The following is a 26,913-nucleotide window of genomic DNA, read 5'->3' on the forward strand; positions in this document are numbered from 1 at the left end:
TTTAATCAAAAATATTAATTAGATAATAAACCAAAATAAAAAACGATTTCCTTGAAGTGATACCGGAGACGTGATTAGATGATCAAATCCGTGTGAACTCTCTATTGACCTCTCGCTGTTAAACCTCGATTAACCATTATGATAGGTTCCGTCCGATTCCGTCCGGCAATTCAGGTATCGGTTTCATATTCATTCAAGAGAAGAGAGCGTGGATTGTGAGCCAGTCGATCTGAAGAAAGGACTCAGTAACTGCTGTCTCTACACAGATTGAAACGCAAAGTGGACCAAAATGGCAATCTTACACGCCTTACTGTTGGTCTTATCAATGGCCGTTTTACAGCCGACAAGTAAGGTTTTCTCCAATATTTTCTAGTCGTTTAATGTTTTGGCGACCCAGACAGGAATTCCAGATCTAGCACATTTGCTTGGTCTGATTTACACTAAATTTTCCTCATTTAAAAAGCGAATTCCGATGCAACCAAGTTCAAAATTTAACAACTTACCGTCAGAATGCGTGGAAGTTCACTCTTTTTACGCTAAAAACGCGCGAACAACGTAGACATGGAAAGGTGTCAAAAATAAGCCATATTATTAAAAATCTAATTGATCTTCCCCATTGTCCCCAGAACTCTATAAAATAACCAAATAATTAATGAGCTCTTTAAAAAAATAGGATTATGAAATGCTAATGTGGACCTGGAGACTTCAAGTTACGTGAAATTCTATTCCAATTAGTGCACAAAATATATAATTTCGCTATGATCCTACGATCAGATTTTTTTATTTTCCATCTAAAACTGGGTATTATGAAGTTCTACTTCAAAAAATGAAATAGAAGGAAAGGGGGAATTAAACTCTTCCAGACAAGCTACTTCAATCGGATCCCAAAACTACCTAACAATCCGCCTACTCCAATCCGCAACTCTAATTCAGTCAACCAGTTCAGGAATCAAGTCATACCTACATACATACTTAACTGTGGCCAAGCATCTTGATGTCAATAATGTAAATCAGATGGAAGTCCATATGTCCTAAGTGCTGCTCAACACGTGATATCCTCTCCAAAAACTTTGCTGCTTCTAATTTAATTAGTCTGTATCCATTCTACTTCAAAGAACAATCCAAAACAATTAACTTTAATGACATGTTAATGAACTACTAATACTATGATTACAAAATCCTAGATCTACTACTGATATTATACTGTTCTACCAATATTATTTAAGTTTGCTGCTGCTAAGGGTTGGAAAGAATTTCATGCCCAAGGATTTGAGAGAACTTAGCTCTTTATTTTTTAAGCATTTTTTAGATTTTGATAGAAAAGAGCACAAGAGTGTACTGTACGATATATATTTTTTTATGTATTTATTTCATTATTTAATTTATTTAATTATTTAACCAATAATCTACGCTTAGGCACGGAAATCCCGCGTTTCCGATATATCTTTTGTAGCCTAATGTTTGTATTTTTCTTTTTCGAGGCCCGTATAGACACGGCTAAAAAACCGCTGCGTATGCGCCAAAATTCCCGCCTGTTGCGGAAAACAAGATGGCTGACGATAGAGTGTTTCAGGGGCGGCGGAAGCTGAAAAATTTTGGGGGGGCACTCCAATATTTCACGGTACCTTGAAATGACCCCCCCCTCCCTGTTTAGCTTGATTACAAACGTGTATGTGTGATATTTCAATCAGTAACATTTTGCGCGCATTACACCACTTGCAATTGTGCTGAGAGACACAAAAATGATGCAAGTCGTCGCTAGATATATCGTATATTTTTTAGATACAGAAAATTATGTAATATCAAAATAATAAATAATGGTAATCATAACCAAATCTCATGCGTTTTTTTTTTTTGTGTGTGTGTGAGGCATTATATTCTGGGGGAGCCAGGCCCCCCCAAAAAATCTAGTGGGGGGGCCAGTGCCCCCCCGGCCCCCCCGCTTCCGCCGCCCCTGTGTTTCCCGTGCTTCAGAATGCTCATATTTCCAATGACCCCCAGTATTTCAGTTTGACTTTGATTGGAGATCAGGAGCAAACAGATAAATCTGTAGACCCTATTGAACATGTCCATAGTCTTTGAAAATGCTGTTTTGGGACAACAATATTGATAGTCATGGCAAAAATCCGGTTGCAAACCACAACAGACTTAAGCTCAAGACTGTGATATTTCCCATATTTTGTTCATTATTTGTCATTCTTAAACATATCAAATGAGCACCTGATTCTAAGGATGAGTACCAAAACAATTTTTGTCTGACTCGCATTTTTTCCTTTCTTGTACACGAAGTCTTCAACGAGATACCTGGAACCGACTCCTGAACCGATTCCCGTACGAATAACAATCGTGAATAATTCATACGGGAGTGAAAAATGTTGGTAAATATTTGCTGAAACGACTCCCGTACGAATAACAATTGCGAATAATTCGTACGGGAGTGAAAAATGTTGGTGAATATTCAACAACTTATCAGTAGGCTAAGCATCTGATACGGCTTTGGCTTTTTACTCTCGTCACTAGTATTTTGACTTGCCTAAAGGCTCGCCAAAATACTCCGTGACTCGTAAAAATACACAACCGTATCAGATGCTTAGCCGACTGTTAACCTCCATTTCATATTTTGATAAGTAATGAAGAGCATCGCATTTATCAAAAAATCTGAAATGTCAGTTTTCGACGTGAATATAAACTGGGAAAATCGAGTATTTAAAGATGTTCAAATAACGGTGTTAACAGCGAGTGATAGGCCCATCCATTAATCTTTATGATGTTGCACAAACAATCCTTCAACCCCACCCCCTGGTCTCCTCACGCGATAAATAATAATTGTTCCCTTATACTTTTTTTTTTTTTTTGATTACAGAATCCGAAATTATTGTGCCATTTTCTTCAGAAATATTTATCCCATTCGTTGAAATTAATATATTCTGTACGGTTAAAAACGAGCATTTCATTGGTTGGTTTAAAGATGACAGTAACATCAAAATCCCCGTGGTGCCGAGGAGAGCGGACGCGAAAGGCAAACCTGCTGTTGTCATAGAAACTCGTGTTGGCACTCTGAAAAAGACCTGTATACTGATAATCCCAAGAGGAGTCGGTTTTAGAACTGCCACTGGGAGGTATATTTGTAAAGGGCAAAGAAATCAAGAAATAGTCGTTGTACAATCGAGATGTGAGTACACAGTCCTTTCAAAAAAACCGGTTGTCGCTGACCGGCCTAGCGACCACGCGATTAGACCGAAAAGGAGTATGGGTAAAAATCACTGAAGCGGCTAGCTGCATATATTTTTAGCCACGTCTTGAGCTCGCAGAATTCCAATTTTGACTAGCCATGCTTCGAGCATACAGCCGAATATTTTCACTGGCGAGCGGTTTGGATGACACAAGTTCTCGGCATGAAAAGTGAAGAAGTAGCTATTTACTCGTTTTCGTATATTTACTTACTTATCGCAGGACCCGAAGGCACACATTCATTTGAGCTGTACTCTCCACAGCATTATTATACACTCAATAAGCCTGAAGCGAGATGACGTTTTACCCCCGTCTCTAGACCATAATCCTTTTCTCATTGCTTTTGTTCTTTGATTATGACTATTGTTCCAGTATTCTCTAAGGAATCAAAAATTTTAATATGAAAGAATTTTAAAAACTATTATAGTATAGAGTCGGGGGTAAAACGTCATCTCGCTTCAGGCTTATTTAAGAATCGTTGTCGGGTTCAGAAACATAGAACATAAAAGCTGAGACCGAAATGGCACATGGGAAATGACATAATTATATTATAATTTATTCATTTCTGCCATCCATGCAGTCGGTTTAGAATGCCAAACGGGCAATTGAAAACAGCGGATGATGCCACCGGTCGCCGGTCACAGTATGTATCTAATTAACGTACTTCCCATGTGCCATTTCGGTCTCAGCTTCTATGTTCTATGTTTCTGAACCCGACAACGATTCTTCAATTGAGTGTATTCTATAGCGCGAGCTAAGAATGTATTGCTTCGGTAATTTTACCCATACTCCCGTTTGGGCTAGTCGGGTAGTCGCAGAGGCGGTCAGCGACAACGTTTTTTCAAAAGACTATATCACAGAGGTGTACGCAGTGGTCTTGTACCTCATTCACGCACATGTGTGTACCTAGCTCGTGGAAGGGGGGGGGGGGGGGGGAGTTTCTTGCATATCTTCTGGTTTTCATGCAAAATGAAGATTCATGTTCGTTAATTCTTTTATAACGAACAATATATTTGTTATCACCGTCACTTCATCTAGTTGTTCATCCATCCATTCATTTTAATATTTACTTATTTGTCAGTCCTCCAATCCATCCATCTGCCCTGTCACACATCCATTTATCCACCCTTCCATCTATTCATTCATCTCGATCATAGTGCATTTTATTCACGTTATATTTGATATTTTGTCGTCTTAGTGACCCTACACGAAATCCAGACCACGCAACATCTTTATCTGGGCACCAATGCAACAATCATCCTTGGTGCTTTCTCCTACCCACATTCCAGGTTCCAGTGGAGAAAAGACAATGTTTCTATAGACTTCAGCCAAGATCGTTTCGCCCTCCAAGATGACGGCTCTATTCACATCTTCAACGTACAAGAATCTGATGCTGGGGTTTACGACGTGAATATCAACTGGGAAAATCGATTATTTAAAGATATTCAAATAACGGTGTCAACAGCGAGTGGTAGGTCGATTCATCCATCCATCCATCCGTCCGTCCATCCATCCATCCACCCACCCATCCACCCATCCATACCCATGCATCCATCCATACATCCATCCATCCACCCATCCATCCACCCACCCATCCACCCATCCAACCATCCATCCATCCATACATCCATCCATGCATCCATCCACCCATCCATCCAACCATCCATCCATGCATCCATCCACCCATCCATGCCTCACACTTCAAAACACAAACACTTCATAGATCAACTGTTCATGGTAAGGGCACGTTACAGCCACCGTAGCCAACGCCTTGGTGTCACCTCTACTCATTCCTTCTCGATCTTTCTTTTCTCTTTGCAGTTTCCGAAGTCTTTGTCCCATTTACTGAAGCAACCCTCAAACCAAAATTTGGTCTTTCAATCGTCTGTTACATCAGGAACGAGCATTTCATTGGCTGGTTCAAAGCTAACAGCAAGATCAAGATCCCTGTGGTGGCGAGCAAAGCGGACGTCAAGGACGAACCCGCTGTAGTCATAGCAACTGTCAGTAACAAAACAACAGAAGCTTTGATGATATTTCCCAGGGGTAGTCCGGTCTCTAATGCAGGGAAGTATGTTTGTACGGGTGGAATACACCGAGCAGTGGTCAAAGTGATTTCCAAGATTATATAGACTGAGGTCGCTACATTATGTTTTTACAGATATTTCGATCGTGTTTTAAAACTGAAAGAGCGGATTTTTTTTGAGCGACACCACAGGGAGCCCAATTTAAATTAAGCTGAAATAGATCAAAACGAAATCAAAATAAAATGTATTTTGTTATATTTTCTCAATAGTTTGCATCATTTAGGACACTATATTAACCTCAATACCAAAAAGTTAATAAAACGAGTAATTACAAAATTTAGGTGTTATGAAATCGTCACATGACCTTTGACCATGCACACATTCCACAGGCAGCCCAACCAGTGCACTTGAAGCTCAAATATGAAGTATTTTTTTTAGATACGTGAAACTATTTAAAAAATTTGTTTATATATTGATGAATTAATCTAAAAATAAATTTATTAAGAAAATGTCTTTACTGTGACAATTTCACGTATCATTGAAAAAAACTTATATTTTAGTTTCAAGTACACCGCTTGGGCTGCCTGTGCACGTTCAGTCCACGTGAAGTCGATCCGTGAAATAAAGGGTTTGTATTTGGAGACGATTTTGAAGTAATACTCGATATTTTAAAAGCTGAAGAGGACATGGAAAGGAAGTTTGTAGAAGCTGTAGATATGGTAAGTCTAAATCATTGAATAGACTGTGAGTTTTAAACTGAAAAACATCGACAAATTCCAAGCACGCTGAGAGCAACTTATCGCTAGTTCTGTCAACGACTGTCAACAGGGTTTCAAATGAAAATTCAGCTTTTACTGCTACTAGTCTTTATATACTGCAAAGACATATAAATTTATGTCTTTGTGTCATAATAGCCTCTATCATCCATTTTTAACGATGTTCAAATTATGTAAAAGTACTTTTAAACCAAATATTAAAGAATAAAACTATTCATATCCAATCTCCAAAGTTATGCATTGTAAACGCTACAAAATTGTAAACTTTATTTTTTCATGTGAAAGATAAGTATAATTTCTAATTATTTTATAGTTCTCTTTTTGATATGTTTACGATTTAACGTTTTGTACCTCTTAGTTTTCTCGGTAGCAGATTTCATTTACTTATGCGGGATCCCTGTGGATATCAGGGCGGGAAAAGTGTGCGCGTGTGCATTTTTGGGTCGGGATCATTGGTATTGTGTTTTCTTGAACAATTTGACGCATGCGCGTAGGTCTATTAGTTATGTCTACAAAGTACATGTTCGAGTTGTTTTTACTAACCAAAGGGAACCCAAGTACTATTTTTCAAATATTTAATTCCAGATGTAAAAAGAATATTGAAAGTAATATTGAGAATCGGAATTAAAAAAACGATATTTTTTGCTAATGCACTGGCACTTGCTGTTTAACAATCGTTCAGTTGCGCGCCTCATTGTGGGGCGTAGCCAGAATTTTTTCGAAGGGGGAGGCCTGAATGAAAATATGCGCCATTTTGTTTGAGCGACCGAAATGCCGAAGAAAAACATTTAAAAACGACATTACTTAATACATTTTGTTTTTACTAATTCTAAAAAGCCGCCATCTTGTTGTCACGAAGGGGGTTGCCCTTCCCCCTGCCATTGTGAATAAGGACTGGGACCATTTCAAGGAAGAATGGGAAATTGCACGAGGGAATTTGTACCTGAATCATGGTACAACGTCCTACTGATTGTTGAATTTTATTCAAAAAAACAAAAATCGTTCATCATTGCACGTCGGAGAGTTACTTGGAGCAGTATTGAGAGGAACCATTTCCAGGAAGGAAATTGTAACATTTATGGGGACTGAAATCGCCCCTGTCCAGGAATTTGGATCTAACTCGTTGTACAAGGTCCTACTGATTATTGAATTGTATTTTCTAAAATTTCGTTAATAATTGCATGTCGAAAGGTAACTGAAGAAGTATGACGTGGAACCATTTCCAGGAAGGATGGAGACATTGGGCCTGTCCAGGAATTTGGACCGCATCCATAGTACAAAGTCTTACTTATTTATGAATTGTTTGTCGAATAAAAATGTTCGTGAATTATTGCACCTCAAAGGTACTTGGGGTGGGACTATTTCCAGGAAGGACGTGGAAATATCGCCTGTCCAGGAATTTGGACCGCATCCATAGTACAAAGTCTTACTTATTTATGAATTGTTTGTCGAATAAAAATGTTCGTGAATTATTGCACGTCAAAGGTACTTGGAGTGGGACTATTTCCAGGAAGGATGGGGACATATCGCCTGTCCAGGAATTTGAACCAGATTCGTGATACAAAGTCCTACTGATTTCTAAATTGTATATCAAATACAATAGTTTATGAATTCCTTAGATGCGCAGACTTGGAGCAGCAATGCGTGGGTACATTTCCAGAAAGCTCGAGTAGACTTCCTGTCCTGGAATTTTGACCAGATTAGTGAAGTAGCATTATGATAATCACAAAAACAATGAACGTAATGATAAAATTCTTTCACGATTTTGATCAAGGTATTTAGGCTCTCGATTCTAAATGCACCAATACTTGCATAACATTAATACCTTCACCTTAACTCCCCAAGACCCCGTTTTCTTCTTTTTCTATATAACCCAGCTCATTCCAATAGACCAGGAATCAAGGAAAATAGTATGGTTGCTTTGTGGTGCGTTTCAAATCGTTACATGTAATTATATATACCAATAAATCAGGCAAGACGCTACCCAGGTTTAGTGTCAATCAGTTTATCATCTGTAGTGTCGAGTGAAGCATTAAAATACTGATTTTTCATTAGAGGCTTTGCACCAACACGTGATGGCAGCCATGACAGGAAGCATAGCAATAGATTCGAGTCTTTTCCCCTGAGAAACTGAATTCTTTATCTTCTTTAGTTTTATTTTAGTTGTTTTTATTTTGTCAACTTCGCCGAAGAATAAACAAAACAAGTCAACAAAACCAGAAGTAGGCGACAGGGTGACCGCAGCAGCGAAGCCCTTTTTTTCATGTAAATAAGTTGAGATCATTGCTGCCATCACGTGATGAGTGGTGCAACCTCTACAGGATAGCCATGTGGCCTGAGACTAAACAGAGCCACTCGGGTCATTTGTACGTGAGTCTTACGTTCTTTTTTCGGAGCTTGCGTCGCTTTGGGTAAAGTTACCAAGTGACCTTTTACCATTAAACCCCTGCATTGGTTGATTGCTTATCTCATGAAGTGGGGATTGTTTGTCTTAACGAAAACATGTTAAGGGTTTTCTCCTGGTTTCCAGGCTTCTCAAAATGTTTTGCATAAGAAAGGATTTCGTCCCCCAAAGGGAAAAAAAGCTTTGTTCTAGTATTCACCATGACGCCGCAAATAAAATCCCCCTAGAATTGAAACCCAGAGTTTCGCTTGCCGAGGTCAAAAATTGCACGTTCTGTCATACTGAATGGAATTAATTCATTCATTCTACATGAATGATAGATCGGTGTGTGTGTGTTAGACAGGATAAAAAAATTAATTAATCAATTAATTAAATCTCCAGAATGATAGATCGGTCTGTGTGTTAGACAGGGGAAGAAAATAGAGTTCCATTTATTGGCGCTGTCAAAAGAAGAATCGGGTCAATTCCGATTCTATTCATTCCTTCCGGTCAAACAACCCCACGGGAGATCAGTAATAAACTACAAACGTCGGTAGTTATATTCAGTAGAATCGAATATCAACGGAAGAAAACATAGAGAATATTTTTCTCCCGCTGTCTGTTGCAATACACGCGGGAAGGATGCTCTTCCATATGGGACACCTACTAACCCACCATCCGTAGGCCTACCGCGCGGAAACCGTCGGCTTTGGCCAAAAAATATCGGCCTCAGTTTCTTGGAATTTTGCCTGGAATGAGTTGAAATAGTCCAATCCTATTGGAGGCTGATTTTCTTCTTTTAGCCAAAAATTCGCATTAAACAGGAGGACCTCGAACAACTTTTAAATCAACGTACTTTTTTTCAGTTAGGAGTCCGTGAAAAGTTTTTGGCGTTTAAGTTTTCGATTTCATTCAAGAGGATCTTCGTTGACAGCGGTGTCTTGTAGATTTTTTTTTGTGTGTGTCTGGTAACTGGATGACTGAAATCCATTCATTCTGCTCTGTTCCCAGCACTTGAGGGATATAATCCAACAATGGTGACGCCTCTTGGCGTCGGTAAAGCGATAAGTAGTGATGACACATGACCAGTTCACTGGGTTATAAAACCGAGCACCTCGCCGACCAAGATCACAAAGTTCAAACTACAAAGCTACACTGTTATACTAGTAAAATCACAGCTTCATTAAGCATTCAAGATGGGATCCATGGTGCTTGTTCTACTCGTTGTGACTTGTTTATCAGTGGGAAACGTCCTAGGACAAGGTGCTGGTTGCTGCAACACGTTTGCTCCAGCCCAGAAAGCGTTTTTGAGGAAGATGCTACAAGAAGAAGCCAAGGGGCTGCGAGCCGGGATGATGAGTGCGTTTTCCACCCCTAAAGGTAAAATTGCAATAGAAATCTTTTCATATTTTTGTTAGTCAAATTTTGTTGCCTTACCTGGAACGGTGCAACGTTGCGCCGTGAGAGAAAGATAAAACAGGAACTCTTTACCGTCTTCACTTAGAGATATTTCTAATTAACCTTCTTTTAAAACTAATCTTAAAACTCATTTATTTAAAATAGCTTTTTCTTTACAAGTTTTTCTATTATTATTATTTTTTATTACCTTAAGATATTCGTTTTGATTTTAGAAACGAAAAAAAAAAAAAAATTAGTACAAATTTTACCGCTGTGCGCGCAAGCAAGTACTTAGAATTCTGAATATCCATTCTAGGCGTTCTGACCAGGAACAAGGTGCAACTTATTTTTTAATTGATGTCATTGTCTTTCGGAACTAAACTGGCTTAATGCTCTTTTTCCCTCCCTCTACTGCGATTTTCGATATTCTGAGAACTCAAACATTTGTAAACGGCTTGCTGTGAAATTGTTCGTACGTTCTAGTCAGTATACTACTGCTGGCAGGAGTCAAGAACGTAAATGGTAATGGCTGATATTTTTTGATTGAATCAGCTTGCAGCCCAGTTCGTAGAACATCGAAAACCGCAGCAACGGCGCGTGCAGACAGGGAAATTCAATCTAAAGCTGATTTACCGGTGTGTCGTTTAGCTGGGTAACTCGACACTGTAAAACATGCCCTGTTTCTTCTAGTACTGACTCGAAAAATCATATTGCATTTTAAAAAAGATCTGTAAAGGTGTAATTCTATGGTCAATGATAAATTACTTGAAATAAAACAGCACGGGCATGATTTGGCTGTGGTTCTCAAAGAAAACGTCGAGGAACTGAACCGAGTTTTACCAAACTTCGCGGTAAATCTAAGGAAAATCTAAAGTTCAGAGAAAGAGTTCAGCATTAAGAACAAAGGCAATTGATCAAGATTTAATCTATTTTGTCTTCCGCTTTTTTTATTTTTTATTTTTTACGCCAAAAAAAGGAATTCCGTTCCTTTGCGCAAAATTTCCCCTCAAGCTGATACATTTTGATTAAGAAAAAAGTCTGGTTAGAAGATACACCAAGATTGTTATGTAATCGTGTCATTTGGTCTACGCAATATCTTGTTTCAATACCTTGAACCTCTCTCAAAATGGACCCTTTTAAAGGAAACTTAGATACGAGAGAAAAAAAAAAAAAAAAAAAAAGAAGAAAAAGAAAGAAAGACAACAGGCTTTTTGAGGAAATTTTGAGGCATTGACCATAAGTGCGGCAGTCTTATTTCGTAACAAATTGCGAGACAAGTTGCAAGAAAGATGTTCCTTTTTCAAGTAGGATTAGTTGTCTTGCATCAAGTGGTTTTGCCAAACACTTCATTTTAATCCTTGTAAAGCCGATCCGAGGTGTGGCACGATGATAGATTTTCCAAATCAAGGACATTTGTTAAAAATCATACTTGGTCGATATCCTAAGGTTGTTTGCCGTTTGGAAGGAAGGTGGCAACTGGAGAGAATAGAGAATCGAGTAAGGACTTCGATTTAAGTCCCACTCTCCACCCCCCATCACGATTCTTTGTTTGCACATGACGTCATAGGCGCCATCTTGGTTGAATCTAACAAAAGAATTGTCAATGAATTGCCTTTTGTTGTTTTTCAATATGGCTGCCTTGTCACGTGAGTGAAACCCTCTATAGCAAGACAAGGCTTTACTTTGGCATTTATCTTTTGATAGCCATGCTGAATACTTTTGTTTTTATTTTTCAGCGCAATGGTTCAACCTTTCAACAAAACCAGTTTGTTTTGGAGCCAAAGAAAACCAATTTGGCGCCTTCAACATCAGAGCAGAAGGCTTCTTGTCTGCAATCAAACTCGTCCACGTCAGCGGTTCAGTCACGTGTGATAAGAACTCATGCGCAAAGAACCTGAATCAGTATAACAGCAAATGGGGCTGTGCGCCCAATCACCCTTTCGTGGGCAAGACACCGCTGAACACCGTAATCACCACCTCAAACAACAAGATCGTTTTCCCAAAGGACCACCACTTCACCCACGAACATACCAGCCTTTGGTACGACATGGAGCAGTTTGATTCCAACTCCAACTTCCTGGTCTTTCAGCGCTTCCATGATCCCCTGTACGTAGCCGCAGGACAAGAACTGCGATTGTGGTTCGGAGAAGACTTGAAAGATGTCAGCGAAGATGATAATGGCGGCCAGACGTGCGCACGTGTCTTTGGTCTTTACCTTTAAGGACGATTTATGTAGCATTTGGCCCCCCCCCCCCCCCCCCCATTTTTGAAATATTCTGACCTCCGTGACCACAAATCCATCCCCCTCACAACTTAAAACCGACTATGTATATTCTCTACTGTATTGTTCGATCTTGTCCCTTATCATTTAGTACAAAAAATCTTTCTGCATCCAAATATCAGTTATCGAAGTATGGAATTTATAAGCTGCACACGCACAGATAACTGGCCCGACGAATCGTCACTGGAATTTTGGGACTAAATTTGGGTACGCGAGAAGGCCCCTCCTTGACTTGTAATGAATCGATGTTACAATAAATGATTGAATTGTGAAAAGCATTCATTTTCTGAGGTGTCTTGGGTGGCGTTGTCTGGGGTAAGATTTACAAAGGGATCCCATAAATTAGATTTTTAAACAAATGTATCCCTTCAGTCTAAAGTGACTGCCTACTTTTGAACGTTCGCTGATCACCAAAACAGCTGAATAATCTTCACTATTTTATTGAAGAACCATACACGTTTTGAACATCAAGAGGGCAAAACCCTCGAATTTTGCACGGGACTCTATACTCTTTTGTAAGCGGCTCGAAACAACTTGAAAATTAAGAGGAAATTTTTTTCAATAATGAGCAATAATGGCAAAAAGCGCCAAAAACTATACTTTCGTATGAGTTTTGATCCCAATTTTCGTTTTGGCTTAACTCACAAACCATCTAAACAGTTAGAAACTGATGTACTATGATAAAATGCCTGTTTGAAGCGGCATTTTCAATCGTACAAAGATGTATTGCTGCATTTGTGTTAGAATGTTGCTTTGTCAGGCTTTTTTATTGAAAATATATGGGAAATAAGCAAATGAAGGCCTAAACCTCATTTTCGAATAAAAGTTTTGCTTTGGGTTAACACTTGTCTTGAAAGACAATCAATATTGGTCTCATTGACTGTAGTGTGACCAAACCAAAGGGCAGGGTAATAAGTGCAATTATTCCAGGTATATTGACTTGAAAGACAATTAATATTGGTCTCATTGACTGTAGTGTGACCAAACTAAAGGGCGGGGTAATGAGTGCAATTATTCCAGGTATTGCCTTGAAAAACAATTAATATTGGTCTCATTTACTGTCGTCTGACCAAACCAAAGGGCGTGGTAATGAGTGCTATTATTCCAGGTATTGACTTGCAGTCTGCTTTGAAATAACAATAATACATTAATTTTACATTTCGAAAATTCTATATCGACGCGTTGCTATAGCTGTATCCATTAAGAATTAAATAGCTAGAAAAGCTAATTCCCAACAGTGGCAGAAATATTACTCTAGGCATAATCATTAAAGTGTATATGACACGAAAACATTCCATCATTTAAAATGTATAGTTTGTTAGTAATAATAAATATATCGTAACCAAATTTGTTTCAAAAGCTTATTTCTTGAGATACTTGCGAAAGTTAATCCCAATTTGTGACGTCATTTTGTTGACACGTACTCTAGATTCAGTAGTAATGTACTAAATATAAATTGTAATTCATATGAATTAACAACAAAAGACATATTTTAGTCAGCTTCATTTGATAGCTTACGTAGTACTCTTCCAATGTTGGGAAACTGAAAAGTGTACTACTTGAAATTAAGATTCTATATTCAAACATATTTCATGTATTTGCAACTAAATCTGGAGACTTGTAAACAAAATGACGTCACAACTCGTGCTAAAATTTTTTGAATTTCGAGAGAAATGCGTTTTTGGAACAAATTTAACCGTGATATTCTTATTAATGCCAATAAAATACACATTCTTAACATTAAAATTTTTTCGTGTCATATACACTTTAACGAGTGCTAATGGTGATTAACGAGTAAAATAACAAAGGTTTGTTGACCCCACCATGAGCTAAATTTGATTACACCCTTCAACAAGGAAGCTCCTTTATCAATTGATAGAGGTATAACAGAAAATTTTTTCTGAAACTGTAGAATATATCGACTAACAAGAGACATCCTTCACCCCAAATTCCTAATTTCTCTCTGTTGGGAGGTGAATATCGTAAATTAGTATAATTTTAGACTTGAATATAGAGTTTCGCGCGCTGTGATTGGTCGAGCGACCAGTGATTCTGGAGAGACGATTAATCACTGCTCGAGTGCTAATTATGAGGTTTCCCAAAGTTAGCCAGATCTGAAGGAGTTTGCCTAATGGTCGTGGGTCGTGGGTCGTGGGTACGAAGTCGTGGGTCGTGGGTACGAAGTCGTGGGTCGTGGGTACAAAGTCGTGGGTCGTGGGTCCGAAGTCGTGGGTTCCAATTTTTTTCCAAATTTATCATTTATAAATTTAAATTTATCACTATACTTCCAAAACGAAATCGTGTGGCTTTGTTCCTATAAATTCGGTGTAATTGTGGGTTGTGCAAGGTAGTCTGTGTCTGATTTGCGTGACAGTGTTATAAAAATACACCAAAATTGGTGGCCTGGAAAACCTTTTAGCACTTTCTTACATTTCATTTATATTGGCCTTGCTGTTCAAACATAAATTTGGCGGAAAAAAAGAAAAAGAAAAAGAAAAAAACAACAACAACTAGTTTTCTACCTTGTCTCGCTTCAACGAGGAGTCTTCAATGGACTTTATCAAGATGTTACCTAGAAACTGGAGCGACAAGCCGCTGCAAACGTGTGAAGTTGATGGACAGCAAATTCGCGTTTCCGGCATCGCGTTTCTCCTCGTTCTATGTTTTTTGTCGTTGCGAGAAAGCTTGTTTCACTATTTCTTAGTAGTTTTCTGTGTTAGTATGGAAATCCTGAGTAAACGACTCGAAAGTGCGGGGTTTACCGTTACCTACGACTCCAAGGTAAATAGGGACTGCTTTTATGCAGCGGCAGCGTATCAGTTGGGCTTAAATACCAAGAAGGTCAAAGAAGTTATATTCAGTAACTTAGAAAAGAACCGATTTGATGTAAGTATAATCAAAACGATGTTTTATTCTTGATTTTGCGGGTCCATACCTAAATTATAAGGAAAGTAGAAATTCGAACAGAGTCAGCTCTTTAAAAAATCATGTCCACCAACTACATGGAATGAATAATCGCCGGTTTAGGAGATTCCAACACGTGTCTCCATCTTCATCTTCATCACCAGTCTCAAACCTTTTATTCAGTTTTATTGGAACCAAATTTTAATTTCATGTCTTAATGTATACGAGAGATCTAGTATCTTTTCGTATTGGGTGCGACTGGAAAGAGCCTAGCTATGCCATAGATTGAAATATTTTACTCTGCATTGCTTACGCTGTGTGGACACTACAAAAACCTTTTTGAATTTCGAATCATTCTCAACACACTTCTAATTCGATCGCTTTTCACATAGTCTATTTTTGCTTCTAATTGTTGGTGTAAAGTTTATGGAAATATCTGATAAGATGCTCCTTTCGTTTTCTATTATCAAGCCAAAACTCAAAATATTTGCTTTTAACAACTACCAATGACAAACAAGAGGTCAAGATTTGCGTGACTAGCTAATTTTGAGGACAGCAAAGTTTGGGGATTTTATAGACGTTACCGGTTAATCCTGGTTCAGAGCTTGGTTTGCCTTTTCAAAAAAAGGAAAAACCCTGAGTTATAACGCGGGGAGCTTGCGCAGTTTTGAGAACCACCTTACTGAGAACCACTTTGCATAGTAGAGTCGATATTTAAACCTATAGAAAAAACTATAAACTAATAATAGAGACAAAAAGCTATAAGCTTTACGTTAATACTTCGAGTCGAGTTCGCGAATTTACAGGAAGAAAGCTACACGATCTCGTTTTAGAAGAATAGTGAAGAAATGATAAATTTAGAAATTTGGAAAAAAATGGAACCCACGACTTTGTACCCACGACCCACGACTTCGTACCCACGACCCACGACTTTGTACCCACGACCCACGACCCACGACCATTAGGCAAACTCGAGCTGAAGTAATACAGTAAGGTTTTTTTAAATCCTCATTTCGTCATTTCTCTGATATTGAAGTCTAAAATTATACTAAAACAATTATTCACTTCAGGCTCAGTGATTATAGTGAGTATTTACTTCGCCACTCGGTAAATATTCACCGATATTCACTTCGCCTTCGGCGAATAATTGTTAAGTAATCTCTCCTTAATAAATACTATAGATAGAAACCGATTAATGGAGTGCTAACGATAATTAATCAAGTGTTAAACCCACGACGCTATTTTAAGTCATTGTTATGGCTAACAATAATCATTGTAATAATAGAATCACAATCATTCAGTAGAATCCATTAACTTTACACTTAGCAAACTCTCTAACAACAACAAAAAAAAAAAAAAAATGAACAAAACACTCCTGGTGCTTGGCTCGAAGCAGAGCCTTCCTATATAAAGACAGTGAACCTGGTTTAAAACTCTTTGAAATTCAAACGGGATTCTGAAAAACTTTGAAGCTAGATCGTTTAACAAGTGTGCGGTAAGTAGTTGGATTGTAGATCCGTTGTTTTCTATGATTAATGCTTCATCTTATTAACCCAAGACCTAGTGTAAATACCTATTTCAAAGAACGTTGTCCGTCGAAGATCTGAAATCTGAGACCGGCCGAGTATCACGCTTATATTTAAAGCCAAACGACGCAGTTTACTTATAGGTTGGTATGTAAAGCATGAACTTTGAGTTAGTAATGCACTTTTCTTGTCTTACATGCAAGCTCAGAAATTGTTTAGTCTCACATCGCCCATTTCAGATTTACCGAGGTTTTTTGAAAAAGCTGTATAATCTATAATAGTTGTACACCATTTGGTTTCCGAAGCTCCGTTCTTATTTATTTCTACGAAGTTCCTTCCGGAATTTCCAAGGCTTTGCTGACCTGTTTCTTTTAATTGACTCCCTAATGCGTCACCAAGGAAACGCTTATGGCATTCGCGCGTCAGGATACTTTTTGCACTGATGTGCCTTTTATAATTTTTCGGAATTTGTCATTTAGAAAGAAGGCAAAATTAGCTCTTTTCTAAAGTGGTTGTTTTTTTGCATGCAAAATACGTAAGAAAACTAGGCTGGCGTTAGTGTCGGTTGTACTGACATTTCTGAAGCCGTTGGGTGGGCTTCGAGTGCCTCTTGTCCAACTCTCTGATTTTTGCTCCACTTTTTATCTCGAGTTTTCCTTAGTACATAAAAAATACTTTATTCATCTTGAAGTTAGTTTGAGAAAAGAGGATCTAACTGTACAATATATAAGAGCGAAGAAGACGTATTCGACAATATTTTGCAATGAAGTTATTCGACCTGATCTATTTCGACTCCCTCGGACCGCGTCCATTCCGCGAAAGATCTCCAAATTCCAGGAAGCAATTTCGAAAAAGAGAAAAAAGACACCGAATTCTTTCCCCAGACTATTAAAAAGCTAGCATCTCTCGATCGAAAAAGTAATTACTACTGAGGACAGTAAATCAACCGAAGGATGTGACCAATATAAGTATTCCATTCAAGGCAAATACAAAAGAATACAATAGAGTAAATCCAGTTATTATTCAAAAGTCTTCTCAAAATATAGCTTTTTATAATTAGTATTAAAGTATCATTGGAAATGGATCCTTCTCAACGTGAATTATCTAGGATCCGAGGCCAACATGAAAATAAAATTTAAAAAAAATGCCGCCCACAAATTCCATCGAGAAAAAAATTTCCTTTTGTATTTCATTCATGAAAGCCTCAAACCCAAGATAATTTTGAGGAGGGTCCATTGATCAGAAATAAGACCTGGATTCTATTTTTGTATTTTGAGGAAAGGCTTATGACGACCTCCTGAGAAAACAATGGCGGACCGGAGCGTTTTGATCAGTTGTCGTCGCCGCCAAATTTAGCCCCATAATACATTACAACTCGAGCTCGTTATCAGTCTTTCAGTTTGAACTTCGAAAAAACGAATTTCTATTAGCTGTTCCGATGTTGAGTGAAATTAGCATTTAAGTGCATTGTGGGACTGTTTTAGGGGAAGAAATAGATACCATCTTGGCGGGGCATTAAATAGCCATTAAAAATAGAATATAATATTCATGATAGAAAACTGTTTTGGTTCAACAGGACCATTCACTTTAATCTAAATTGGGCTTCCTGTGATCCATCATGAGACGATCTTCATCTCCAATGGACAAAAAACTCATGTGCGCGCAAGCTCAAAACCGAGTGGAGGATAAACTGCTGAACCGAAAGATCACGAGCTTCTCTAGGACCGAACAGCAACTACAGCGTGAACTCCAGCAGATTCAACGAGCACGACTATCGTTCCAACAAGGCTTGGAAAATCTTAATATTCCGAACATCAACAAGGGTTCGTTTGATTCGAATAAGTACACGAGGCAAATGCACAGTAAGAGACGCTTTTCGACGGGGAATATACTCGAGGTTCCAAAAAGAGACACCACCAAACTCGCCGGAGCTGTAAAACTACCCGATATACTTCCGAGGGAAAGTTCGGTCTTGAAGAACAATACATCGAAACTCGAACTGATCAAGGTGGGTGACCGCGTGGCTTGCAGCGACGCCGGGGGAAAACATAAAAAACCTCACTCCCCCTTCCCTCGTGAGAGACATTCTTTGACTCCCTTGGATACAGAAGTGGACACTGATGGCATAGACGCGGAAGATACTCAACAATCCAGTGCGTCATTCTTCGTCCCTTCGTATCGTCGCTTGAGGAACCGACGTCAGAGTCTTCCAGTGCTCTCCCCGATATGTTGTGAAGAATTTGAAGAGGAGTCCAACAAGGGAGAAAAGGAGATGGAAAACGAAAGGGAAAATGGGATTGAAAGTGGAATTGAAGAGGAAGGGATGACAAGAACGAGTAAGGTAGTGCCATCGATTAGATTGGATTTGGTTGAAATTCACGGAGATATCAGACCAGTGTCATGCGCAGTGTCCTCAGAAGAATCTAAGCTTGGTCAGTGCAGATCTAAGGATTTCGTTAACCAAGACGAAAAAATCAGCCATGGAGCATGCGCAGTGCCTAGAAAAGAAAGCAGCCCCTCTCAACGACTCCTGTCAAAGGATTTGATTGACATTGACCAAAAGCAGCGGCTTTACGCAAGGCGAGGACGTCGAGCCAGCGCTCCAACTATCATGACTTATCCCCAGACTCCTCAGGCGTTTACTCAGTCCCAGTCCCCTTCGATTCCCATGCGCAAAACAAACCAAGATCTGATAAGTGATGAATGTTTGAAGGGTAAATTCCGTGCCATTGGTCACGGGGTGTTGGGGAGTGTTTTGTTGAAATCTCGCCGTAAATCAATTACTGGTGTCTCAGAAAACGAATTACAAAAAGAACTTAAAGACAAACAGCGCTGTTAACTAACTACGATGCGTAGAGACGAGTATTCTACAGAAAAGCCGGTTTATAGGCAACTTGAAGATACAGGGCTTTTTAACCTATGGAAACTTTCATTGATTCAGAAACGGTGGGGTGGCGGGGTGGGTGACTTTTTGCTAAATCTCAAATTTACAGTAAATCGAGTGAAAACATCCCAGCTAGTCAGCCATCTTGGTTTTGGCCGAAAATGGACTGGAAATGTGTAGGAGAGGGGCGCGTGGTTTGTCACCACAGGAAGCCCGCGAACGACAACAATTGTTTGATCGGTGTGTCATCAAAATATTACGTAACTCTCTTCCATGGTGGCCAAAGATTTTAGAATTCCGCCCCAGCCATCACTCATTTCATGGCAAACTCTGTACTCAGTGATAGTTTACAGAATTATCTTGAAAATCTCTCATGATTAGTGACCATATTTGCCTTAAATCTCTCAGATCGTGATTGTAAATTGCAAATTAAAGCAATATGATATTCAGAACTCGATGTAAAAAGCTTTTGATTATAGAGGAAGGGCGTTATGTAAATAATTCATTCATTTATTTGATAATTACACCTTCCATTCTGGACTTGCCAATTCCCCTGGGTGATGAAGAAAGGTCTCGAAAAATCTTCGAGGTTGAAAAGCTAAAGAAGAAAATGTTTTTCTTTTCGTATGAGAAAGTACGTAAACTATGTAAAAACTAGTAAAGACGTTGACACATCAAAGGACAAAGTGCAGTTGAACACCAATGTTATCGCTAGTAAAGAACGAGAGAAATCTGGAAAAAAAACAACAGATTTAACAAAGTAAATTTCTTTCTTACACGGTTTTGTAACAACGAAGGTAAAAATTATTTATAAGTAAAATATGTTCATCGAATAGTACTAGATACTTTGAACGTTCGTTGTTTGTTCTTGGGCTTCCTACGGAAGTCCGAAGATAAAACGTTTTTTGTGTCGTTCCATTACAAATTGCCCCCTGGACTCTAGTACGCATGCGCTTTTTGCGCTGAGTTAAAATGAAGGCTTACATGCTCCGAATAGCCTGTGAACAAGGTGTGAATTAGTTTCCCCCAACGCCGCTTTCAGTGTCGTCACGCAACGCTTTCTCCCCTGAGTAGCTACTCAGGGGAGAAAGCGTTGCGTGACGACACTGAAAGCGGCTGTGTGGGAGAACAGGTGAATGAAGGTGTGAATGAACTGATCGGGAGATCGTGCGATATGTTTCCTTTGTCTTATGGGTTTCCACAAAAGTCTCATAATGAAAAATCTATGTTTCACAGTACTTGTCTCAAATTTTAACAGATGTCCTAAAATGTCTCTGGTTAGAGCTTGGCTCCAGTTATTTAAAGTTTCATTCCTCTAGCTTTTGCATCGCGATCCCATATCTCCTCGACTTTTTTTGGCTGGGATCAACGGCAGAGTACTGGGTCTTAGTTTGCTTGTTTACCTGCCTTGCGTAGGAAGATAGTCATAACTGAGACCAATGTCTCGCAAAAGATTGATAGCCATTCGGATATTAATTGTGCCAACGCATCCCCGCCAGCTGATTCGCATCGATGCATGTTTTCTCGCACGTCCGTGTTTTACGTTGGCAATAGTACGTGACAACACGAACGTCCAAGTTCCTTTCACCAAGATTTCAATGTTTACCCTATCTATCCTGTTTGCGTGCAGCGAGCTCGTAACCTAACCTGATTGTGATGTTTTATCGCCACAAGGCTGACAGACTTAACGACTACTTTTACTCTTCTTCCTGAGAAACAGAGTCGTTTAATGGTTTCGTAAATGTTGCACTGTGGGCGCTCGAGTCGCAAAAACGTGCATTAAAACAAGTGTGTACACATACACTACAAAAAAACCTAAACTTGACAGATGATCAGGCAACTTGAAAGGCAATGTGAGCCTGCTAGCTCTTCACAGCAAGTTATAAAAACACAAATCCTTTCGTCAATCGTTAAAACGAATGCATTACTAAGAGAAAATCTCAAAAAAGTCGTGTTTTATAAAATATGCAAAGTTGTAAAAGAAACGAAAATAAGCTTTAAAAGGACACTGGAAAAAGGTCGTCCAAATTGGCAGTCGCCTTTAGCAATAAAAATATTATTCAAGGCGCTCACGTGCACCTTTCTCGCGATCGATAACTCGATGATAACAGGGATCGGAAAAAGTTGCAAACACCTGCATGTCAAAGGCAGCATGAATGAGGATAATTATTTGAAAGACTAGTGATAGAAAAATCGCCCAGATAAAAGCACATTATAGCGTCGGCTTCGGAGATGATGGGTTTACATTAGCAAACGAAGACACACTTTTATGATTAAGGAGAGGAGATAGGAGCCAGATTAGAAGATAGAGAGGGGGAGAGAGAGAAAGAGTGAGAGGACGATAAAAAGGCAGAAAAAAGGAAAGGAAAAAACCCTATATATTTGCCCAATAGATAAAGCTTTTAAAATTAACGAAGGGCAAGGACGAAGAAAGGAGTACATTAGTGAGGAAACGGAGACATAAAAGGCAACTGAATAAAAAGATATCTGAATAACACTTTTTTCTAACTTATTTTCCACTTGAATTCCTAACAATCAACGTGAGACTTTTAAAAACACCTCTAACGTATCTATGATTTCAGCGAGGTCGGAAATTAATTTTTCCGGATTTAATTCCAAGGGCTTTTGCCAGGAATAACCTCGTTCCCAAGCACTATAACTTATCTATATTTCTATATCTTCATGTATTTCATAAGTGCTATGCGGTCCACATATTCTTATCTATGATTTCAGTTGAGTTGCAGTAGTATTGCTCCAAGACGTAAAGCCATTACAGTCATTTATTCCACTAAAACTTTCATCAGTTCCATGGCGGCAATAAGACTTGACGGAGAGTGGCGATTCAGCACGAAATATATAATCTATAAACAACTCCCACATTTAACTCTTAACTTCACTTAACTGTTAGGGCCGCCACGCTTTTTCTCAAGCGGCGAAGCTAATGAAGCGTACATCTTTAAAGTAAATTACATTAAAAATCACTTTTAACTTGGTTTTTAAACAGGTGTCTCCTAAAATGATCGGCACTTTATATTATGTCTAGAAAGAGATTAAGTGGAGTTATTTTGACGAAAGGAAGGTATCAGATGTGAAAAAATGACATGTTCAGGAGAAAAATGGTAAAAAATGTAATTGTTAAGTTTGTGAATACTGAAAGGTTAGTGACGCCCTTTTTTACCATACCAGATAACAGTAGATGCCATCCACAACAGTTGAGACCATTCCTATCCATCCACTGCTATCTTGGTAAGGTAACGATCTTTTACCATACCAGATAACAGTGTATACCATCCATAACAGTTGAGACCATTCCCACCCATCCACTGCTATCTTGGTAAGGCAACGACCTTTTACCATACCAGATAACAGTAGATACCATCCACAACAGTTGAGACCATTCCCACCCATCCACTGTTATCTTGGTAAGGCAACGACCTTTTACCATACCAGATAACAGTGGATGTCATCCATAACAGTAGAGACCATTCCTACCCATCCACTGTTATCTTGGTAAGGCAACGACCTTTTACCATACCAGATAACAGTAGATACCATCCATAACAGTTGAGACCATTCCTACCCATCCACTGTTATCTTGGTAAGGCAACGATCTTTTACCATACCAGATAACAGTGTATGTCATCCATAACAGTTGAGACCATTCCTACCCATCCACTGTTATCTTAGTAAGGCAACGATCTTTTACCATACCAGATAACAGTGTATACCATCCATAACAGTTGAGACCATTCCCACCCATCCACTGTTATCTTAGTAAGGCAACGACCTTTTACCATACCAGATAACAGTGTATGTCATCCATAACAGTTGAGACCATTCCTACCCATCCACTGTTATCTTAGTAAGGCAACGACCTTTTACCATACCAGAAACAGTGTATGTCATCCATAACAGTTGATGCCATTCCTACCCATCCACTGTTATCTTGGTAAGGCAACGACCTTTTACCATACCAGATAACAGTAGATACCATCCACAACAGTTGAGACCATTCCTACCCATCCACTGTTATCTTAGTAAGGCAACGACCTTTTACCATACCAGATAACAGTGTATGTCATCCATAACAGTTGAGACCATTCCTACCCATCCACTGTTATCTTGGTAAGGCAACGACCTTTTACCATACCAAATAACAGTGTATGTCATCCATAACAGTTGAGACCATTCCTACCCATCCACTGTTATCTTGGTAAGGCAACGATCTTTTACCATACCAGATAACAGTGGATGTCATCCACAACAGTTGAGACCATTCCTACCCATCCACTGTTATCTTGGTAAGGCAACGACCTTTTACCATACCAGATAACAGTAGATACCATCCACAACAGTTGAGACCATTCCTACCCATCCACTGTTATCTTAGTAAGGCAACGACCTTTTACCATACCAGAAACACTGTATGTCATCCATAACAGTTGATGCCATTCCTACCCATCCACTGTTATCTTAGTAAGGCAACGACCTTTTACCATACCAGATAACAGTGGATGTCATCCATAACAGTAGAGACTATTCCTACCCATCCACTGTTATCTTGGTAAGACAACGACCTTTTACCATACCAGATAACAGTGGATGTCATCCACAACAGTTGAGACCATTCCTACCCATCCACTGTATCTTGGTAAGACGACGACCTTTTACCATACCAGATAACAGTGGGTGCAATCCATAACCGACTCACCATTTCCATACGATATGCCATCCATCGATTGTCGTCATTACGACAGCTTTGTAACAAGAGTGAAATGCGTACGAGCAACGAAGCTTCTAGAAACACCCTCTTCGTATCTGTATTGCTACACGATTACGCATGGCTTATTATTTCACAAAAATCAGGACGATTTCTCGCGTTTTCTAACCTTAATTTCTCGTTACCTGCGTCGAATAATGGAATTTTGTGACGAACGAAACGTTTGCAATTCCCAAACAAAAACTCGACGATTCCCGGCATAACTAGAACACGTAAAAAAATATTATCTCAAGATGTTTTTATTTAACTTTCTTTCGCAACATTACAATACTTGAAAGCCTCCGGTAAAGATAAACCACTTTTTAATGGAAATTTCCGCTTTACATTAAAAATACAATCATCTACCAATACAACACTCGTCAATACTGTCTCCTGGGCAACGAGACGGCACGAGTGATTTTTTTCGTTACAGTTTTCACGTGCTCGTAAAGTTTACGTCATGGAGAGAAAAATAAATCCTTGATTGCGTCAAAGTAAAATGACGTTGCGGAAAATCTTACAGGAGTCAAATTATCGTTGTAAATTTGCTGCGAAATGGCTCAATTTATCTCGGAAAAACGAAAGTGTGGAGTGGAGTGTTTGGCTTCAGCAGAGCTTGTCTTTTCCAGTTGCCACATGTTCGCAAAGACTAACTGTAAGCGCGGTGAAACGTGTTTCCATTGAAGTGGAACGAATGGTTTCAGCGGGTTTCCCCCGCAACGGTAACCAGGACGTATAAATATAGTTTCGAGTCGTGCCACGCATGTCAAACTATTAGACGTGTCACGCAAACCATGTCACGCTTCTTATCGCTAATGCAATCATCTCATTATCGCCTCGTATCTCTTAATTATCCTACGAAATCATGTTTTCTAGAAATGTAGGGTTTTTTTACGAGCAGAAGTTTAAGCTACTTCACAGCTACAGTAATTTTTTAAAAGGAAATAAACGGATGGAATCGTAAAAATTATCGGAATGACAAACATACATGGTTAAAACAAGCAAAAATAGTTAAATTTTGAATTAAAATTTATACCTCAAAACTTTGAGTTCCTTCCTCATTTAGGCTAAGGGATGAGCCATTAGATAACTTCTCTTTTATGTTTGTTCGAGATTTCTTTTGAAAGGAGAAGTTGCTCGACTATTGCTTTCGTGGGTGAAGTGCTAGCTTGATTTTGCGGGGATTTAAGCACCCCTCCCCCCCTCAAATATTTAATGTCCGTCCCTAAGTAAGTATTAACCTTTTTAGCGTTTTTAAGAGCTGAAGGCTGGACCACAGACCCTGGAATTCAAACTTCGGACGTTGAGCCCATTTCATGGACTGTGTACTTTCTGAGAATAAGTCGTCTTTTTAAACGCAGTCTTGTGATCTTTTGGCAAAATTTCTTGCAAGAGTTTCCTGTCATACGTTTTCTACGAAACAATTTGGTTCAAGTCACGAAGAACAAACGTGAGAATCATGAAAAATAAATAAGTTTGCATGACTCGTGTTTTGTATGTGTGTTTACGTAAGAAACAAGAAGGTTTTACAAAGTCATAAGGGATCGATCCTTTTTTAGCTGGGAGGGGGTACCTAACATCCAAAATATCTGCGTTTTTTAAAGAAAACTTCCAATAAAATATGCATATAGTTTACATTTTGCAGCTGAAAAGCCTCGTATTTTTTTACAAAAAAGTTCATGTGTCTGGAGACTCTTTATCTAAATTTAGCACATTTGTAAAAAAAAATTTAATATGGTAGTATTTTTTTATATTAAAATCTAATTTTATAATCTTTTCTTATGCTAGAGTACAACATTAAAAGCGTGCAATACTTTGCACTATTTAGAACTAAATAGCACTAATTACATAACAGAAAACAATAGAATTAGCACAATTTCAGTGTTGAGTACTATTTATGTTGCACACTTTTAGTGTTAGTACTCTGTTTAAAGATTTTTTTTGCATTAGGTCAAAATTCAAAACGTCAAAAATACTTATAAAGTTTCGTGCAAGTTTTCGTGTTAACTGACCATACGCTTTTTTATGATGCGAATTTGAAGCCAACAGAAAAATTGCGATAATTATCGTGCCTCAGATTTGAGCTCATGAAATAATTTCAGTATTTTTGCAAAGAGCGATCGTGCAAAAGTTAGAAAACAGGGTAAACGGGTTTTGATTTACGTAAGAGGAGATAAAAAGAGTGAAAAAGTGAGTATGCAAACATGCAATAAAATGTGTGCATTCTAACCTTGACACGAGTAAATATAATTATCGGCAGGTCACGAGCTCTTAAAAAAAATCACATTTATGGAAAGCCTAGAAGAATCACGGAAAATGTAGAACTACTTTCACAGGGAATTTGAGGGAATTAGTCCTTTTTACTGCAAGATCTTTATAGAAAGCATTCCTTTTTATGTCATACTTATAAAGTCACAAGTGGCACTTTTGGAGTTTTTCACGAGTTCAAGGTTTTCACACACAAGTCAGCAGACCGTCACGTTCCTGTATTTTCTTGATACGACGAGCTTAGCCGAACCCAGAGGACCGTTCAACTCGAAATTCCATCAAAAACGCCAGAATTCGGAGAAAAAATCTATTTCAAAAATCTATTTCAAGGATTCCCCTAATTTTACCGATTTGTCTAAATATAAGATTTTAGCGAGCTTCAACCGAGTGTTTATAGCGCTCTACAACATCTTGAAGAAACGTGACAGCTGATATTTTTATTTACCAATCTACGCAAACACCACAGCCGGTACTCT

At 38.7% G+C, this 26,913-nt stretch overlaps 3 protein-coding genes across 3 annotated transcripts; all 3 read left to right on the forward strand.

The window, feature by feature from the left end:
* Nucleotides 1–166: 166 nt before the first annotated feature.
* Nucleotides 167–5,594, forward strand: LOC116290257 (uncharacterized). Its single transcript, XM_089037814.1, has 4 exons — nt 167–347; nt 2,864–3,172; nt 4,430–4,702; nt 5,053–5,594. The coding sequence occupies exons 1-4, from the start codon at nt 290–292 to the stop codon at nt 5,361–5,363; spliced, it is 951 nt and encodes a 316-aa protein (XP_088893940.1). The 5' UTR covers nt 167–289; the 3' UTR covers nt 5,364–5,594.
* Nucleotides 5,595–9,529: 3,935 nt separating this feature from the next.
* Nucleotides 9,530–12,374, forward strand: LOC116298145 (uncharacterized). Its single transcript, XM_089038416.1, has 2 exons — nt 9,530–9,797; nt 11,552–12,374. Exons 1-2 carry the CDS (start codon nt 9,614–9,616, stop codon nt 12,034–12,036), a joined length of 669 nt encoding a protein of 222 aa, XP_088894542.1. The 5' UTR covers nt 9,530–9,613; the 3' UTR covers nt 12,037–12,374.
* Nucleotides 12,375–14,741: 2,367 nt separating this feature from the next.
* On the forward strand, nt 14,742–19,810 carry LOC148906822 (uncharacterized). The gene is made up of 2 exons (XM_089037340.1): nt 14,742–14,982; nt 18,103–19,810. The coding sequence occupies exon 2, from the start codon at nt 18,145–18,147 to the stop codon at nt 19,363–19,365; it is 1,221 nt and encodes a 406-aa protein (XP_088893466.1). The 5' UTR covers nt 14,742–14,982; nt 18,103–18,144; the 3' UTR covers nt 19,366–19,810.
* The last annotated feature ends 7,103 nt before the right edge of the window (nt 19,811–26,913 follow it).

This window comes from Actinia tenebrosa, unplaced genomic scaffold (assembly GCF_029948245.1).
Source record: "Actinia tenebrosa isolate PJP-AT-01 unplaced genomic scaffold, QUT_ActTen_1.0 PGA_scaffold5__44_contigs__length_20552954, whole genome shotgun sequence".
NCBI classification, from domain to species: Eukaryota; Metazoa; Cnidaria; class Anthozoa; order Actiniaria; family Actiniidae; genus Actinia; species Actinia tenebrosa.